This window comes from Moschus berezovskii, chromosome 16 (assembly GCF_049115385.1).
Source record: "Moschus berezovskii isolate FMDL1 chromosome 16, NW_MosBer_1.0, whole genome shotgun sequence".
NCBI classification, from domain to species: Eukaryota; Metazoa; Chordata; class Mammalia; order Artiodactyla; family Moschidae; genus Moschus; species Moschus berezovskii.
The window spans coordinates 76,434,165-76,453,129 of NC_142475.1; the positions used below are offsets into that span (position 1 = coordinate 76,434,165).

Sequence of the window (18,965 nt, forward strand, 5' to 3'; positions counted from 1 at the left end):
GGTAATCCCAGCACTTACTCCTAGGGTCTCCAGCACATTCCAGAATCTGAATCAGTCTATCTACCCGCTAACGTCCACCTGGGCTCTGATGCTAAGCGCGCTCCCCGGGGAGGGCAATTGCTGTGACTTTACTCGAGAGGACTTGATCTCATCGCACCTTCTCCCCAACTTTCCTAACTGCCTCGGTGTGTCACCCGGCCGAGGGGTGCGCCGCCACGCGGGTCCCCCCGCCCGGGCCCGGACCCCTCTTCCGGCGGGGGCGGTGCGCGGCCGGCGTAGGGCCTGCGTCAGCGGCAGCCCTCCGGCGATTGGGGCGCGCTCGCCTCCTGCGCTCCGGGACGAATTATAAAGTGGCTCCTGCCGCCGCAGCCTGGACGGCGAGGGAGGCTGGCGAGGCCGGAGACCCGTCTCTGCGCTGCAGCCGCGGCGACGCCGAGGACCGCGACGGTGAGCCCCGCCCGCTTTCCTGGCTCTCTCCCCGCAAGAGTCGACCCGGACCCGGTTTCCCCGACCGACCTGTGTGTCCGGAACAGCGGCAACGTGAGTGAACTCGGCCGAAGCCCACCTTGCTGCGTGGGTTTGGGGCCCTCAGCCAGCTGCGTTTTATTCCTCGTTGCGTTGCATGGGGTCCCCCAACTTTATTCCGCTCCTTGTATGTGACCCAGATCAATGTCGCCACTCCCCGGGCTCCTGGGCTCTCGAATTTGGTCTCCGTAGTCCCCTCCAGAATCCTGCCCTGCAGAGAGCCAGTGCTTGGGGCCGCCCGGGGCTTGGGAACCGAGAGGCGATCGGAGCGGTCCCCCGGGCGGGCAGGGGAGGGCAGGAAGGAGGGTCCCGTGAGCTCTGGATCGATGAAGCACCCTCACCCCAATATCAGCTGCCCGGCTCGGAGTCCTTCCCAGGGCCCCGCTGGGCGCGCGGACAGTCTCGGAGCTCTGTGCGCTCTCCCCGCAGCCCATGGCGCGGTTCCTGGGACTCTGCACTTGGCTGCTGGCGCTCGGCCCTGGGCTCCTGGCGACCGTGAGGGCAGAATGCAGCCAGGACTGCGCCACGTGCAGCTACCGCCTGGCGCGCCCGACCGACCTCAACCCGCTGGTGAGTGTTCCGCGCGTTGTGGGAGCAGCTAACCCGGACCCTGCGCGCACAGCCCGCGCCCGCCGTGCTCACAATCGGCGCCGATCCCAGATGATCCAGGTGTCCCGACTGCTCCCCGAACGCTGACCAAGGTCCCGTTTTGGCTCTGAGTTTCGGGTCCCCGCGACTAGCTAGGGACCGAAAGGGCGGCGGTGTCGCCGCGCAAACCTTGTTAGTTTTCACCCCGGGGAGGCGGGCGTCCCGCTGGTGCGCTCTCTCTCTTCAGGACCTCGGAGAGCACCGGCTGTCCCCTACCTGCCCCAGGGAAGATGCTCAGTCACCCACCTGCTCACATAGCCCACCAAGGGCCCCTTCCGCACATAAGCATCTACCCATCCTTTCCGCAAATAACAGTGATTTTTTTTTTAAGTGATAATCCCGCCGTCTTTCTTTGAATTTCATTTCTCTAGCCCTTTTAACCTCAGGTCTCTCAGACCATGACCCTCACTGGTGGCGAGGGTGGGGGGGGGGGGGGGCGCAGGGACGGGAAGGTGTGGATAAAGGGAGAGGAGGCAGGGAGATTGCAGTGGACAGGAGAGAGGGGTTGGCGACTATTCTACAGGTGAGTCCCCCTGGAATTCAACTTCTGTCCTACAGAAGGTACTATTGTTAATAGTACATTTTATTAATTAAGCTAGTAAGACAACAGTTTAATTTGGCTGTGAAAGGGGCACAGGAGAGGTGGCCAAGTCCAAAGAGGTGGCCTATGATGCAAAGATAAATTATACAGGGGCTTGGTATTGTGGGGGAAGGGAATCTAAATTCAAAAGAACTGTCATTCTAATGGTAATCCGATGCTCCTAAATCACTCTTGCTGCCCCCACTGACTCAGAATCGCTGAAGTGGGGGCCCAGGAAGCTTCATTTTAACTAGGTCCCCCAAGGGACCCTCTGCACTATCTTCTCAATTTGTTGAGATTCTGTGATGACTTAAAAAGTTGGGCAGAGAATATGTATTAATCCAAAGAGTCAAGTGCCTCTCCAGACCTTCTGAAGCAATTCTGTTACCTAGATGCACAAAACAGGGACAATCGCTAAGGGAAGGATTCTACAGAACCCAAGACAGTATGTTTCAGTTAAATGTCTGTTCCATTTGGATTGCGCCATCCTCTCTATTTGACAAATAGAGCTTTATATTTAAACACTGAGAAAAAATGTTGCATCTTTAGTAGAGGTGACAATCCCCTGCATCCATATTTTTCTTTCTGATTTGTGTTTTACTGATTGGTTTTCTCTTGGGATTTGCATATAGGATAGTTCTTTTGTCTGTGACAAATGGCTTGTTAACCACTATATTGTTAGAATTACAGCAGCTCTGGAATTTTAGCTTGGATGAAAAAGACAAATTTGAAAAAAAAAACAGAGAAAAAGAAAAGATACTTGAGAAATAAGCTTGCCTAGCTAGAATTACGGAGAAGGCAATGGCAAGCCACTCCAGTACTCTTGCCTAGAAAATCCCATGGACAGAGGAGCCTGGTAGGCTGCAGTTCATGGGGTCGCTACGAGTCAGACACGACTGAGCGACTTCACTTTCACTTTTCACTTCCACACGTTGGAGAAGGAAATGGCAACCCACTCCAGTGTTCTTGCCTGAAGAATCCCAGGGACAGGGGAGCCTGGTGGGCTGCCGTCTATGGGGTCACACAGAGTCGGACACGACTGAAGTGACACAGCAGCAGCAGTAGCTAGAATTATGTAATTAAGTCAAGTAACAAATATTTGTGGGATTTGCACCATGTGAAAGACGCTTGCACTTCATTCTATGATGTATTAAAAAAAAAAAAGAGCAGTCATGCCATGACTGATGTCCAAACTGAATTTACTCTCCAACACAAAGTATGATAAATAATACAAAAAAAAATGTAGGCTGTAGGAATATCAGTTTCCCAGGTGGCTCAATGGATTTACCTTCCCAGTGGCAGGTAAATCGCATGCCAATGCAGGAGACGCAGTTTCAATCCCTGGGTCAGGAATATGCCCTGGAGGAGGAAATGGCAGCCTACTCCAGTATTCTTGCCTGGGAAGTCTCATGGACAGAGGAATCTGGCGGGTATAGTTCATGGGGTTGTGAAGAGTCTGACATGAATGAGCATGAGAGGCTGTAAGATATAAATTAACATATCACTTCTGTACTAATGACTGTTATTCTAGTTATTTGCCATTATTTGTTTTAAGGAATGCCAATATTAAAATATCCTTTTGGTAATAGTATACAAAATATTCAACATAAATTTTTGGCAAATGGAGTGTTTAAATTTCACTTTAGAATGGAAATAGTCTTGAAACCTGAACATCTTAAATTTTTAATAATGGTTAGCTTTCTTAATCAGAGATCAAAAATAAAACAGGACCATTATTTTTATTAGATCTGTAGATTTTTATTTGTGCATGTATTTAATTTTCTTAGACACAAAACTTAAATAATAGTAAGAGCTGATTAACTATATACCAAAATTTTGTTGCACTAATAAAATGCTTCTTTTCATTGTGAAAAATAATATATATATATTTCATATTAAGTAATATACAAATATGTTTTAAATCTCAAGAAAGGGCCTAGTTTTTATGTCTAAATTAAGAATTAGTAACTGAGTTCTATAAGTAGAACCATAAAAAAACTGAAATGCTAAGAAAAATATAGGTTAAAGTTGGGTGGGAAAATATCTTTACAATATTGGAATAGTACAGCATACACAATCTGTTAAAATTCAAATACAAATTCTAATTTGATTCAGTTAGTTCTCCACAATCTCCCCTTCTGATTTTCCTTCGATCAGTACAACAAAAAGTTATAAGAAAAATGAGATTATTAAGTGGGTGTTTCTTCATCAAAGCAAGCATACAGTGGCGTGGCGGGGTTGGCAGTGGGGGTGAAAATGTGTTTACTGAATGAAATCAGAAAAGCCTCTTCTGTCATTAAATCAGATTATTTCCCCAGGCTTGCACTCTGGAATGTGAGGGGAAACTGCCTTCTCTCAAGACCTGGGAAACCTGCAAGGAGCTTCTGCAGCTGACCAAACTGGAGCTTCCTCCGGATGCCACCAGTGCCCTCAGCAAACAGGAGGAGAGCCACCTGCTTGCCAAGAAGTACGGGGGCTTCATGAAGCGGTATGGGGGCTTCATGAAGAAAATGGATGAGCTGTACCCCCTGGAAGCGGAGGAAGAGGCAAATGGAGGTGAGGTCCTTGGCAAGAGACATGGAGGCTTCTTGAAGAAGGATGCGGAGGAAGAGGACGGCTTGGGCAACTCCTCCGACCTGCTCAAGGAGCTGCTGGGAGCCGGGGACCAGCGAGAGGGGAGCCTCCACCAGGAGGGCAGTGATGCTGATGACGTGAGCAAGAGATATGGGGGCTTCATGAGAGGCTTAAAGAGAAGCCCCCACCTGGAAGACGAAACCAAAGAGCTGCAGAAGCGATACGGTGGTTTCATGAGAAGAGTGGGGCGTCCAGAGTGGTGGATGGACTACCAGAAAAGGTATGGTGGCTTCCTCAAGCGCTTCGCCGAGCCCCTACCCTCCGAGGAAGAAGGCGAAAATTACTCCAAGGAAGTTCCTGAAATGGAGAAAAGATACGGAGGATTTATGAGATTTTAAGCCCCTTTCCCATCAGTGACCTGGCCCCAGCAAGCCTTCCTCCACCCCCAGTGAGAGACTGCTGTGCTGGTGTGTTGTATTGTCCCGTGTCGCTTGCATTATATAGTTGACTTTAGAGTCGAGATATTAACTATACAACCTTAAAGCTGTGATTCCAGGTTCTGTGTTCTGAGAATCTTTAGGCTTTTAAATATTGGTCTGTTGCAGCTGTCTTGTTTTCATGCTCAGTTTTTGTTATCACTTTGTCCTTTATTTTTGACACAATGCCAATAAATGCCTCCTTGTGTGTAGATATAATAAACCCATTACCCCAACTGCATAACATTCTTAAGTTTCTTCTCCTTCAGAGGTTTCATTTGCCCTTCAGTTTCCCCAGCAAATCGCAAACTCAGAGACAGTGAAACCATCTGATTTTAACAGAAGCATTACTGGTCCCCTCCTCTTCCTACAGCCAAACCTGTAAAAACATTTTTCATTTGATTCCTTATATATGAAATGTTGGGCTTACCTGGTGGCTCAGCAGTAAAGAATCCATCTTCCAGTGCAGGAGATGTGGGTTCGATCCCTGGATGGGGAAGAGGAAATGGCAAGCCACTCAGTATTCTTGCCTGGGAAACCCAATGAATAGAGGAGCCTGGTGGGCTACAGTCCATGGGGTCACAAAGAGTCAGACACAACTTAGTAACTGAAACAACAATATGAAATCAAAGATGAGTGAGCACATTGAAGCACAACACAATGTATTGTGACTCTCATTTCTGGAATTCACATCCATAATGAAAACCAAAGCCTAACCAAGTATGCCCTTATGTATAAGAAAATCTACGTTTTACATTCAGATGTGTATGTCTCTTTTCTTCAGCAAAGTATTTTAGAAGTTAATAAAAAAAAAATCATAGATAATTTAGCTCCATTTTACAAATAAGAAAAGTGGAGCCCAGAAAGATCTAGTCATTGGCCCAGTATTACCCAGGAGCTGACGGACAGAAATGGAATTAAGACCCCAAACTTCTTGCTCGCAAGCAACGTCCTCTCCACTCCAGTTCCATATCTCTCATCCAGGTCACCACAAGACTCGGAAGAACTGGAGACACTATCTTGCTCACTGATATCTGATGAACGGATAGATGAGTGAATGGAGGGATTTGGTGACCAGATCCCTGGGCAAGGTACTATGAATGTTTTAGAAGGCAAATTCTCATCACATAAGGGGTTTATGACTACTTCATTAATTAAACCATTTGGGACAACATTCAGGTACCAAAAAATGTAACGCGTCTTTGTGTTTCTAATTGAAACCACCTGCAGCTAAACTCCTGTCCACTGAGTCATTTTCCCAGGACCCTCACTCATCCATTCCTTTGAGTTCTTCCCCCCAAGATGAGAGTTTAGCCACAGAGGAGCAGCCTTTGCTCTGCAGCCCCGTGCTGTGCAAGACCGCAGGCTCCAATCCAGTGGGGCCATCGCACTCTGCATCCAGCCCCACCGGGTTCCCAGAACATCCCCACAGCCATGCACTGTCCTCCCAGTCCGTGCAAAGGGTCACAGGTCCCTGCCACTCACTGAGGGCCCCCACCCCTGCCCACTATCTATCTCCCTTATCCTTGACAGACTAACTTCTTCCAGGCCAGCGCCCCCCTCCTTCTGAGCTAGAGATGCAGATAATGTAAGTGTGTGAAGCAGACTGGGAAGGAGCTGATAAACAGCAGCAGGCCCCTGGAAATCCATGCCTGGAGCAGTCAGACATGACTGGGCCGAAGCACATCAGAGACCCTGGGTCAATTCAGCCTGAGTCAATTTCTTCCCTGGGAACCGCCAGCCAGTACTGCCGGACTTTTCCAAAGAAATCTGAAACCTCCATCTTCACGACAACATCTCGAGTTTTTCATTTCAGCCATTGATTCCATGTAAACCCGTGTGGCCCAAATAAAACCAACCTGTAGGTCAGATTTGAGAGACATGGGGCTAGTCCTTTGAGGAATAAAGAAGTCATTTAATTATCTCCCCAGGAAGTAAGGACTGCCAAATCTGAGAAACAGAAATCCAGCCTACACCCAAGGGTAAGAGTAGCAGGCCTCTTCCCTTCCTGACAATAACCTAATTATTATGTTACAATAAAGCAATATGTGTACATACTATCTCACCCAAGATGTTTGAGAAAATGTAATCAAATGGATACACTTTTTTCCAACCAGCCACCATTCTTTATGAGGAGCCCTTTTATTTCTGCTTGGGGTAGCTGTGTAGTCAGAGCTCAAACATTCAGAGTTGTTAACAAACCAATGCCTGGCCTCTGCTTCACCATTTGGTGTCTCTGCCAAGGGCCCAGTGATAGTGTAGCCAGCTCTCGTGTTTGCAAACCCCTCACACCTGCTGGTGAATTGAGGACCTAAAGGACATCCCACAAACATTTAGGAGGGAAGGAACTAAGGCGAGAGAAGAGAAGGGAAAGATCACGGGATGAGAGGACTCCTTCCCTTTAGGTGAACGTGGGGCCGCCAGCTCCTCTCAGAACATCACAGAAAGCAAGAAAGCCACCCAGGCTGACCTTAACCAGTGAACAAAGACTACTATACACAACATGAGACTCATGTGTCCCGGGGGCTCCCATGTCCCCAGATACGCCTGTGCTGTCCTACCTTCAGGCTGAACTTCTCTCATCAGAATTTTGCAGCTTTATCTCTTAAAAGTTCGAATTTTCAAGACTCCTATTTAAATGCGGTGGGGTGCTTGCCTAAGAGACCCCTGGGATGCTCTTTTAAAACAGATCACTGTGCCCTGGCCATGGTGCTCAGCTTGCACTCAGCACAGGTGCTCTGGGTCCCGTAACCTCAACCTAGGGTGAGGACAAGCCCAGACAAGGACTTAGGGTTGATGGGCTAGAGTCCAGGGTAAGATGAGCTCAAACCCGCGGCTCACTGAGAGTCTCCGGGAAAACTGTGCCTCTGAGAATGACCCCCACGTACTGCAGAGGGCGCTGCTGCTCCACCCCGTCCCTGTCCTGGCCCTGTTTTCCCCCTTCACCTCACCTCCCTTCCTTTCCCCAGTTCCACCTCCAAGCCTGAGTCCTGATCTGGGTTCCTCCTGGGCTTCCCAGGTGGCTCAGATAATAAAGAATCCACCTGCCAATGCAGGAGACACGAGAGAGGCAGGTTCGATCCCTGGGTCGGGAAGATCCCCTGGAGAAGGGAATGGAAACCCACTGCAGTATTCTTACCTGGAGAATTCCATGGACAGAGGAGCCTGGTGGGCTACATACTGTCCATGGGGTCACAGAGAGTAGAACACGATTGAGTGGCTAAGCATGCACGCCACTGGGTTCCTCCTAGAAGGTGAGAAACTGTGACCTTTGGGGCCAGGCTGCCTGGGTAGAAACCCCAGCTAGCGGTGTGATGGGAAGCTCTCCCGCCACACTTTCCTCATCTGAGCCTCATTAGGTGGTGGGAACAGGTTAACACAAGATGCTTCAGCCTCGCCAGCACAGAGGCAGCCCGGGCAGGATCAGTTGATGCCTGCTAAAGGCCCTCAGCTGTTGCTAGTGGGTCTTGGGCTTTGCTCTGCCTCTCTCTGCCTCACCTCATCCTCTCAGGAACCAGGTATCCCTCACCTGAGCCTCTCAGGGACTTGGACTGCAAAAATCACATCAGCAGAGGGAGCAATGCAATAGCTTAGACATACCATGCCATTTGGGCTTCCCAGGTGGCACTAGTAAAACACCTGCCTGCCAATGCAGGAGACTAAGATGTAGGTTCAATCCCTGGATGGGGAAGATCCCCTGGAGGAGGACATGACAACTCATTCCCATATTCTTGCCTGGAGAATCCCACAGACTGAGGAGCCTGGCGGGCTACAGTCCATAGGGTGGAAGAATCAGACACAACTGAACAAACATGCACACCCCTGCTCCCCAAGGGTAGATACTCTCCTGACTTATATAACCACAGATTAATTTGCATATGTTTAAACTTTGCATCTATGTGGCTAGAGTTATATTTATGGAATTCAGTCATCCTGTTGCATAGAGCCATTGTTGGTATATTATTTTTATTGCCATATGGTATTCCATTACCTGAAAATACCACCAGTCCCACTGTATTATTAATGGGGGCTCAGGTTGTTTCCTGTTTGGGTTTATTGCAAATACTGCTGTAACCGTGTCGCTCATCACAGTGAGATAGTTCTCTTGGGAATATAACCAAGAGTAGATTTGCTAGATATTAGGGTGTGCATACGTTCAAATGTAGCTTGTCACACCAGTTTTTAAAGAGTTTGTTTAATTTGGAATCCTAACAGCAATGTATGTCCCACCAATTCTTCATATTGTCTTTTTGTAAAATTTGTTTTAATTTACATTTTCCTAATTACTAATGAGATCGAACATCATTTTATGTGCCTATTGACCACTCGGGTATTCTAAGTTACACTTTTACTTTCCAAATGTATTTATTTTTCAAGTGAAACATCCTATTTTCTGCTCTGTGGTAAATGGCCTTACACCACGAAATAAATGCAGGAATTTTTTTTAAACTATAAAATGCCTTTAGGAGACTTCCCTGGTGGTCCAGTGGCTAAGACGCCAGGCTTCCAATGCAGGGGGACTGAGTTTGATCCCTGGTCTGGGAATTGGATCCCACATGTCACAATTAAGACCAGGAATAGCCAAATAAATAAATAGATATCTTTTAAAATATAAAGGACTCCTCGGGGGACAGTTTGTATCTCCCTGTTTCAATCTCCACAGTATGCCCATAACCCTGCCTGTAGACAGACTCCAGGGCATCACTGGCAGTATACCTGTCTCGAGCTGTACCCGATGTGTTCTTCCCCATTCGGAACACAAGGTGGAGTGTCTGCTACAGCAGTGTCCTCCCCCACCGGGGGCCTGTTGGTCTCTGCTGTTTCCCCACAGGCTCCCTGCCATTAGTAGAAGGTCCTCAGCCAGATGAGGACAGACCACTTTGTAGGGGAGTCACCAGTTTTAATGGGAGAGCAGTTTCAAGGAGCCCCTTCATTGAAGGGACAGGCACACCCTCTTCCAACAACACAAGATGGCTCTACACATGGACATCACGCAATGGTCAGTTAGTACCAAAATGAGATTGATTTTATTCTTTGCAGCTGAACATGGAGAAAGTCTGTATAGTCAGAAAAAACCAGACTGGGAGCTGACTGTAGCTCAGCTAATGAGCTTCCTTATTGCAAGTTTCAGACTTAAATGGAAGAAAGTAGGGAATACCACTAGGCAATTCAGGTATGGCCTAAATCAAATCTCTTATGATTATACAGTGGAGGTGACAGATTACAGAGACATCCTCTCCCATCATCACTGGGTGCTCGCCTCGCACCCAGGGTGAGTGACATGAGACTCCACTGCTGTCTTCCCTGGAGAACCCCAGACGATTCAAGGGTCTCTGTCTCCCCATGTCGAAATGATCTACAAAAGAAATCGAGGGGGTTGCGGACAGGAACCAAAAGAGCCAACCTTCTGCAAGCCCCTTTCAATTTCTCATTCTAGTAAAAGGCTAGATATTCTATGGACAGAAAAAGTGCAAGACTAGGGGAGAGGCCATGAAGAAATTCACACTTTGAAATCAGCATTAAGGGACTTAGCCAGTGGTCCACTAGTTAGGGCTCCACACAGGGGACACAGGTTCTATCCTTGGTTGAGGAAGTAGGATCCCACATGCCTGTGTGGGCACAGCCAAAAAAAAAGAAAAAGAAAAAAATCAGCATTAAGATGATAGAGATTCAGCTCTGGCTAAAGAATTGATGGATGGCAGGAGCTTAGGTGAATTTGGGTGAGAAATAGAGAATTTACCCAGCAAGACATTTTTTTTTCCTTTCTATTGCTCAAGTTATTCATTCATTAAGTATTTATGGAGCATATTCTACAGCATATACCATATTCTAGGCCCAGGAGCTACAGAAAGTAAGAGGTCATCTACTTCTCTGCTTTCTCAAAACTTATATTCTAATGTGTAGAGTGAGACAATCAACCACAAAAAAAGAAAAGCGGAAATTTCAGGTAGTTCTAAGTGTCACACGTCCTTTGTAAGAAAATTCAAGCAAATGCAGAACTGTACAATATTAAAAGTGAAATTCTTCTTTCACCGCCTATAACTTGCATAACTTTTAACTACTATAAAAAGTCCTATGTTTACCCTAAGTAAACATTTTTTTTTCATTAATGAGTATACACACACACATGCATGGACATACACAGTTGTGTTTTTTTTTTAACTGTTAGTATTAACAAAATAATTCTTTATGTATTCCACCATCTTTTTTTCACTTACTATATTTGGCAGTATTTCTACATCAACATGTAAATCTTTCTTTACTATATAATATTATATAACATGTACATTTTGCTCTCTTTTAACAACTCTACTAGAAATTTAATTTTTCACATGGGAACAAATGCTGCAGTTAACACTCTTATATTCATGCACTGTCTGTCCTATACTATATAAAAAACATGTATACATGTGTGCATGTAGTAGTAACTGTCAACTATAGCACCCTGCTGTTCCAGGGCAAGGTTTGAAACACTTCTGCCTGCTCTGTCTTGAATCTACCTGCAGTGCAGGAGACATGGGTTCAACCCCTGGGTTGTTTCATTTTATAACTATTTGTTAATTTCTGTGGTTTATTTTTGTCTCAACAAGTAGACAGTTATCCCTAGGAAAGTGGAAACTATTTCTGTTTTTCTTTCCAGAGGCATTCACAAAAAATTAATATGAGTCTATGCTCAAAATCACTGCAGATGCTGATTGCAGCCATGAAATTAAAAGACGCTTGCTCCTTGGAAGGAAAGTTATGACCAACCTTGATAGTATATTAAAAAGCAGAGACATTACTTTGCCGACCAAGGTCCGTCTAGTCAAGGCAATGGTTTTTCCCGTGGTCATGTATGGATGTGAGAGTTGGACTGTGAAGAAAGCTGATCGCCGAAGAATCGATGCTTTTGAACTGTGGTGTTGGAGAAGACTCTTGAGAGTCCCTTATACTGCAAGGAGATCCAACCAGTCCATTCTAAAGGAGATCAATCCTGGATGTTCATTGGAGGGACTGATGCTAAAGCTGAAACTCCAATACTTTGGCCACCTCATGAGATGAGTTGACTCACTGGAAAAGACTCTGATGCTGGGAAAGGTTGGGGGCGGGAGGAGAAGGGGACGACGGAGAATGAGATGGCTGGATGGCATCACCGACTCTGTGGACATGAGTTTGAGTGTACTCCGGGAGTTGGTGATGGACAGGGAGGCCTGGCGTGCTGTGATTCATGGGGTCGCGGAGAGTCGGACACGACTGAGCGACTGAACTGAACTGATGCTCCCATCTAAACACATTGAGTGTATGCGTGCATGCTAAGTCGCTTCACTCGTGTCCTACTGTTTTCAATCCCATGGACTGTAGCCCGCCAGGCTCCTCTTTCCTTGGGATTCTCCAGGCAAGAATACTGGAGTGGATTGCTGTGCTCTCCTGCAGGAGATATTCCCAACCTACGGATTAAACCCATGTCTCTTAAGTCTCCTGCATTGGCAGATGAGTATTTTACCAGTAGCGCCACCCGAGAAGTCCAAACTCATTGCAAAGATATGTAAATCATTTAAATTTAAATACATAATTAAGCTCAGAAAATTATGAGCCTGTATGTAACTTAGAACCATATTAGAGACACTGCATGAAATGGGAGCTGAAAACTGAGCTCCCAGGCTCTGAGTCTGGAGACTGGTGGAGGCAGCCTCCTCTTATCTCATGATAACTGGGGCTAGGAGGGGAGTGTGAGAGCCAGGTGCATTGCAAGGACCTCAGTAGGGGCAGGTCTCGCCCATCTATTGAAGATGGCAAAAAAAAAAAAAACCAAGACTGCTGACCAGGACTCCTGGATAGTTGAGGTGGGAAGGGCAAGTAGATACAGTGGAAGAACCAATATCTGGGCAAAGCCACCTATTTACTGAAATAAGATTGACTTTATGGTGAAGTGGTTCAAACCTCCAATGTAAATTCTCTTTCTGAACCAAAACTGTTAAAAAAGTAAGAATAAGGAAAGAGAGTGAAACAAATACTTTGGTTTGACATGAGTAGCACTACAAGATTCTATAATATATAAAGAAAATAATACTAAGAAAGCCAACATGCATGTACCAAGGGCTGATTCATGTTGGTATATAGCAGAAACCAACACAATATTGTAAAGCAATTATCCTCCAATTAAAAATAAATATTTTTAAAAAAGAAAAAGCCAACAAATGCAACTATTATGACTTCACTCTCAATGAAAAGCAAATATTAAGACCACCTAAAAAGGAACTTTACAAGCATTTCAAGATTTTCAAGGAGATAAAGACAGGAAGACCTTCCATAAAAAAAGAGCAAGAAATTTTGAAATTAAAATATGTTAGCAATAAATGAGGCATATTGTTATTAGGAAAAAACTAATTAAACAGGACAGATACTAGACCAGATACAATTAAAGATTGCTTTATATAACAGAAAGTTAACAATGAGGAATTCACCCACAACAAAACAGAAATTTTTTTAAAATTTTTTTTAAAATGAAATTAACTGACAAGAAAAGATTAAATGCATATAGTTGATTCACTTTACTATACAGTAGAAACCAACACAACATTGTAAAGTAACTATACTCCAATAAAAATTAAGTAAAAAAAAAAAAAAGATGACACTGCAAAGAATGACAGAGAAGAAATAGTAGCCCTTAACAACACAAGAGAAGACTCTACAAATGGACGTCACCAGATAGTCAACACCGAAATCAGATTGATTATATTCTTTGCAGCCAAAGATGGAGAAGCTCTATACAGTTAGCAAAAAGAAGACCAGGAGCTGACTGTGGCTCAGATCATGAACTCCTTCTTGCCAAATTCAGACTTAAATAGAAGAAAGTACGGAAAACCACTAGACCATTCAGATATGACCTCAATCAAATCCCTTAAGATTATACAGTGGAAGTGAGAAATAGATTCAAGGGACTAGATCTGATAGAGTGCCTGATGAACTATGGACGGAGGTTCGCAACATTGTACAGGAGACAGGGACCAAGACCATCCCCATGGAAAAGAAATGCAAAAAAGTAAAATGGCTGTCTGAGGAGGCCTTACAAATAGCTGTGAAAAGAAGAGAAGCGAAAAGCAAAGGAGGAAAGGAAAGATATAAGCATCTGAATGCAGAGTTCCACAGAATAGCAAGGAGAGATAAAGGCTCCCTCAGCAATCAATGCAAAGAAATAGAGGAAAACAACAGAATAGGAAAGACAAGAGATCTCTTCAAGAAAATTAGAGATACCAAGGGAACATTTCATGAAAAGATGGGCTCGATAAAGGACAGAAATGATATGGACCTAACAGAAGCAGAAGATATTAAGGAGAGGTGGCAAGAATACACAGAAGAACTGTACAAAAAAGATCTTCACGACCAAGATAATCACGATGGTGTGATCATTCACCTAGAGCCAGACATCTTGGAATGTGAAGTCAAGTGGGCCTTAGAAAGCATCACTATGAACAAAGCTAGTAGAGGTGATGGAATTCCAGTGGAGCTATTTCAAATCCTGAAAGATGATGCTGTGAAAGTGCTGCACTCAATATGCCAGCAAATTTGGAAAACTCAGCTGTGGCCACAGGACTGGAAAAGATCAGTCTTCATTCCAATCCCAAAGAAAGGCAGTGTCAAAGACTGCTTAAACTACCACACAATTGCACTCATCTCACACGCTAGTAAAGCCATGCTCAATATTCTCCAAGCCAGGCTTTAGCAGTACATGAACTGTGAACTTCCAGAAGTTCAAGCTGGTTTTAGAAAAGTCAGAGGCACCAGAGATCAAATTGCCAACATCCACAGAGTCATGGAAAAAGCAAGAGAGTTCCAGAAAACATCTATTTCTGCTTTATTGACTATGCCAAAGCCTTTGACTGTGTGGATCACAACCAACTGTGGAAAATTCTGAAAGAGATGGGAATACCAGACCGCTTGACCTGACTCTTGAGAAACTTGTATGCAGGTCAGGAAGCAACAGTTAGAACTGGACATAGAACAACAGACTGGTTCCAAATAGGAAAATAGTACGTCAAGGTTGTATATTGTCACCCTGCTTATTTAACTTATATGCAGAGTACATCATGAGGAACGCTGGGCTGGAGGAAGCACAAGCTGGAATCCAGATTGCCAGGAGAAATATCAATAACGTCAGATATGCAGATGACACCAACCTTACGGCAGAAAGTGAAGAGGAACTAAAAACCCTCTTGATGAAAGTGAAAGAGGAGAGTGAAAATGTTGGCTTGAAGCTTAACATTCAGAAAACTAAGATCATGGCATCCGGTTCCATCACTTCATGGGAAATAGATGGGGAAACATTGGAAACAGTGTCAGACTTTATTTTGGGGGGCTCCAAAATCATTGCAGATGCTGATTGCAGCCGTGAAATTAAAAGACACTTACTCCTTGGAAGGAAAGTTATGACCAACCTAGAGAGCATATTAAAAAGCAGAGACGTTACTTTGCCAATAAAGGTCCATCTAGTCAAGGCTATGGTTTTTCCAGTGGTCATGTATGTATGTGAGAGTTGGACTGTGAAGAAAGCTGATCGCCGAAGAATTGATGTTTTTGAACCGTGGTGTTGTAGAAGACTCTTGAGAGTCCCTTGGACTGCAAGGAGATCCAACAAGTCCATTCTAAAGGAGATCAATCCTAGGTGTTCACTGGAGGGACTGATGCTAAAGCTGAAGCTCCAATTCTTTGGCCACCTCATGCGACAAGTTGACTCACTGGAAAAGACTCTGATGGTGGGAGGGATTGGGGGCAGGAGGAGAAGGGGATGGCAGAGAATGAGATGGTTGGATGGCATCACCGACTCGATGGACATGAGTTTGAGTGAACTCTGGGAGTTGGTGATGGACAGGGAGGCCTGGCATGCTGTGATTCATGGGTTCATAAGGAATCGGACACGACTGAGCAACTGAACTGAACTGAACTGATTCTCACTGGAATGGCTATAATAATTTTTTTTAAATAGATGGTCAATAACAAGTGTTCTTAAGGATAAGGAAAAGTTGGAACCCTCACACATTGATGGAAAACAGTTTGGAAATTCCTCAAAAAGTAAAACATACAGTTACCATCCGTTCAGTTCACTTCAGTTGCTCAGTTGTGTAAGACTCTTTGTGGCCCCATGAACCGCAGCATGCCAGGTCTCCCTGTCCATCACCAACTCCCGGAGTCCAGCCAAACCCATGTCCATTGAGTTGGTGATGCCATCCAACCATCTCATCCTCTGTCGTCCCCTTCTCCTCCTGCCCTCAATCTTTCCCAGCATCAGGGTCTTTCCAAATGCATCCGCTCCGCACATCAGGTGGCCAAAGTATTGGCGTTTCAACTTCAACATCAGTCCTTCCAGTGAACACCCAGGACTGATCTCCTTTAGGATGGACTGGTTGGATCTCCTTGCAGTCCAAGGGACTCTCAAGGGTTTTCTCCAACACCACAGACCAAAAGCATCAATTTTTCTGTGCTCAGCTTTCTTTATAGTCCAACTCTCACAACCATACATGACCACTGGAAAAACCATAGCCTTGACTAGACAGACCTTTGTTGACAAAGTAACGTCTCTGCTTTTCAATATGCTGTGTAGGTTAGTCATAACTTTCCTTCCAAGGAGTAAGCGTCTTTTAATTTCATGGCTGCAATCACCATTTGCAGTGATTTTGGAGCCCCCCAAAATAAAGTTAGCCACTGTTTCCCCATCTATTTGCCATGCAGTAATGGGACTGTTGGAACCACACGTTCTGGGAAACAAACTCACTCAGAAGGACAATGCAGATACTGGAGTGCAGTTTATTACACTGGTGGGCCCAAGGCAGAGTCTCCTCTTAGCCAAGGACCCCGAGCAGTTTTTGTGAAAACCTCATATACCCTAAGTGTACGTGCCCAAACCCACCTCCCCAAATTCCCTGAAACTAGTCTGAACAAAGGAAAAGAAACATACAGTCAAAGATAACCCATGATTCATATGCCTTAAGCCTAGGTAGTTAACAGTGGACAATTACCAATAGCCCTGTGGTCATACCCCAATAAGCATCATAGAATTTATGATTTTATTCGGTTACACAGATAATTAGGGTATTCTTTTATATGACAGAGAGTCTAGGTATGAACCCTGGGTCTCTTCCATCCAGGGGGTCTTGTTTTCCAGTTGGCATGTTGTTTCCATAGATACTGGGCATATAGATCAAAGTCCATAGTCCAGCCCAAGATGGAGGCCTGCTTTCAAGATGGAGCCTGTTTTGTCTGTTTCCTCCTTCAGGACCAGATGCCATGATCTTAGTTTTCTGAATGTTGAGTTTTAAGCCAACTTTTTCACTCTCCTCTTTCACTTTCATCAAGAGGCTCTTAGTTCTTCTTCACTTTCTGCCATAAGGGTGGTGTCATCTGCATATCTAAGGTTATTGATATTTCTCCCAGCAATCTGGATTCCAGCTTGTGCTTCTTCCAGCCCAGCATTTCTCATGATGTACTCTGCATATAAGTTAAATAAGCACAGTGACAATATACAGCCTTGACGTACTTTTATTCTATTTGGAACCAGTCTGTTGTTCTATGTCCAATTCTAACTGTTGCTTCCTGACCTGCATACAGGTTTCTCAAGAGTCAGGTCAAGCGGTCTGGTATTCCCATCTCTTTCAGAATTTTCCACAGTTGGTTGTGATCCACACAGTCAAAGGCTTTGGCATAGCCAATAAAGCAGAAATAGATGTTTTTCTGCAACTCTCTTGCTTTTTCCATGACCCAGTGGATGTTGGCAATTTGATCTCTGGTGCCTCTGCCTTTTCTAAAACCAGGTTGAACATCTGGAAGTTCACAGTTCATGTACTGCTGAAGCCTGGCTTGGAGAATATTGAGCATGGCTTTACTAGCGTGTGAGATGAGTGCAATTGTGCGGTAGTTTGAGCAGTCTTTGGCATTGCCTTTCTTTGGGATTGGAATGAAGACTGACCTTTCCAGTCCTGTGGCCACTGCTGAGTTTTCCAAATTTGCTGGCATATTGATAACCCAACATTTCTACTCATAGGTACATGTACAAGAGAACTGAAAACATATGACTGCGCAAAAAACAGGAACACAAATGTTTATACCAACATTATCCATAATAGCCAAAAAAAAAGAAAGAAAACAACCCAAATACCATCAGCTGATGAACAGATTAAATAAAATGTGGTCTCTATACAATGGAATATTATTCAGCCTTAAAAATGAATGACACAAAGATGCATGCTACAACATGGATGAACCTTGAAAACATTAGGTTAAGTGACAGAAACAAAACACAAAAGGCCCCATATTGTATAATTCCATTTGTATTAAATATCCAGAATGGATGAGTCCATAGACAGCAAGCAGATTAGTGTTTGCTAAGGGCTGGGGAGAGAGGGGAATGAATGGGGAGTGATTATTAATAGGCCTGAGGTTCATTTTCCAGTTGATAAAGGTGCCCCAGAATTAAATAGTAAGGTGGCTGCACAACTTGATAACATACAGAAAATGACTGAACTATACACTTAAAATATGAATTTTATGGCTTGTCAATTATATCTCAATAAAGATGTTATCTGAAAATACAATGGCTGCAGATTTCATGGAATTGAAGAAAGATTTTAATCCAAAAATAGAAAACATGATGGTGGTGCCAACAAGGTTACATAAAAGTAAATCCATATCTAACTACACCATGCTGAAACTTACAACATCATCAGTGAAAAGAAATCTTGAAAAACTACCACAGGAAAAGGAAAATTATCTACAAAGGAATAACAGGCAGATTGAAGGTTCTATATGACACATAATATATGGTAGGAGACATCAGAAAATAACTTTTCAAAACTATTGGCAGTGTTGGGGAAGGATTAAAGAAATTCAAACCAAAACCCTATATTTAATTAAATTAATATTAAGAGTATGAAACTGAGACATTTTGACTAACAGAAATATTAAATATTAGTGAAAGCTTTTTTGGTACGTAATTGATAACAGTAGACTGAATGTATTTAAGGAGTTTTAAAGATACCGCTTCACAGTGCTCAGGACACATGTTATTACAGGAAGGATGTTGCTGCTGCTGCTCAGTCATGTCCAATCTGGGATAAGGACTGAGAGTGGTACCAGGGAAGGTTTGGAGCCTGTAGATGACGCTGTTAGCACTGAAAATGAAAGTGTTAGTC

At 44.4% G+C, this 18,965-nt stretch overlaps 1 protein-coding gene across 1 annotated transcript; it reads left to right on the forward strand.

Moving 5' to 3' along the window:
* Positions 1-372: 372 nt before the first annotated feature.
* On the forward strand, positions 373-5,034 carry PENK (proenkephalin). The gene is made up of 3 exons (XM_055432011.2): positions 373-540; positions 955-1,095; positions 4,072-5,034. The coding sequence occupies exons 2-3, from the start codon at positions 958-960 to the stop codon at positions 4,723-4,725; spliced, it is 792 nt and encodes a 263-aa protein (XP_055287986.1). The 5' UTR covers positions 373-540; positions 955-957; the 3' UTR covers positions 4,726-5,034.
* The last annotated feature ends 13,931 nt before the right edge of the window (positions 5,035-18,965 follow it).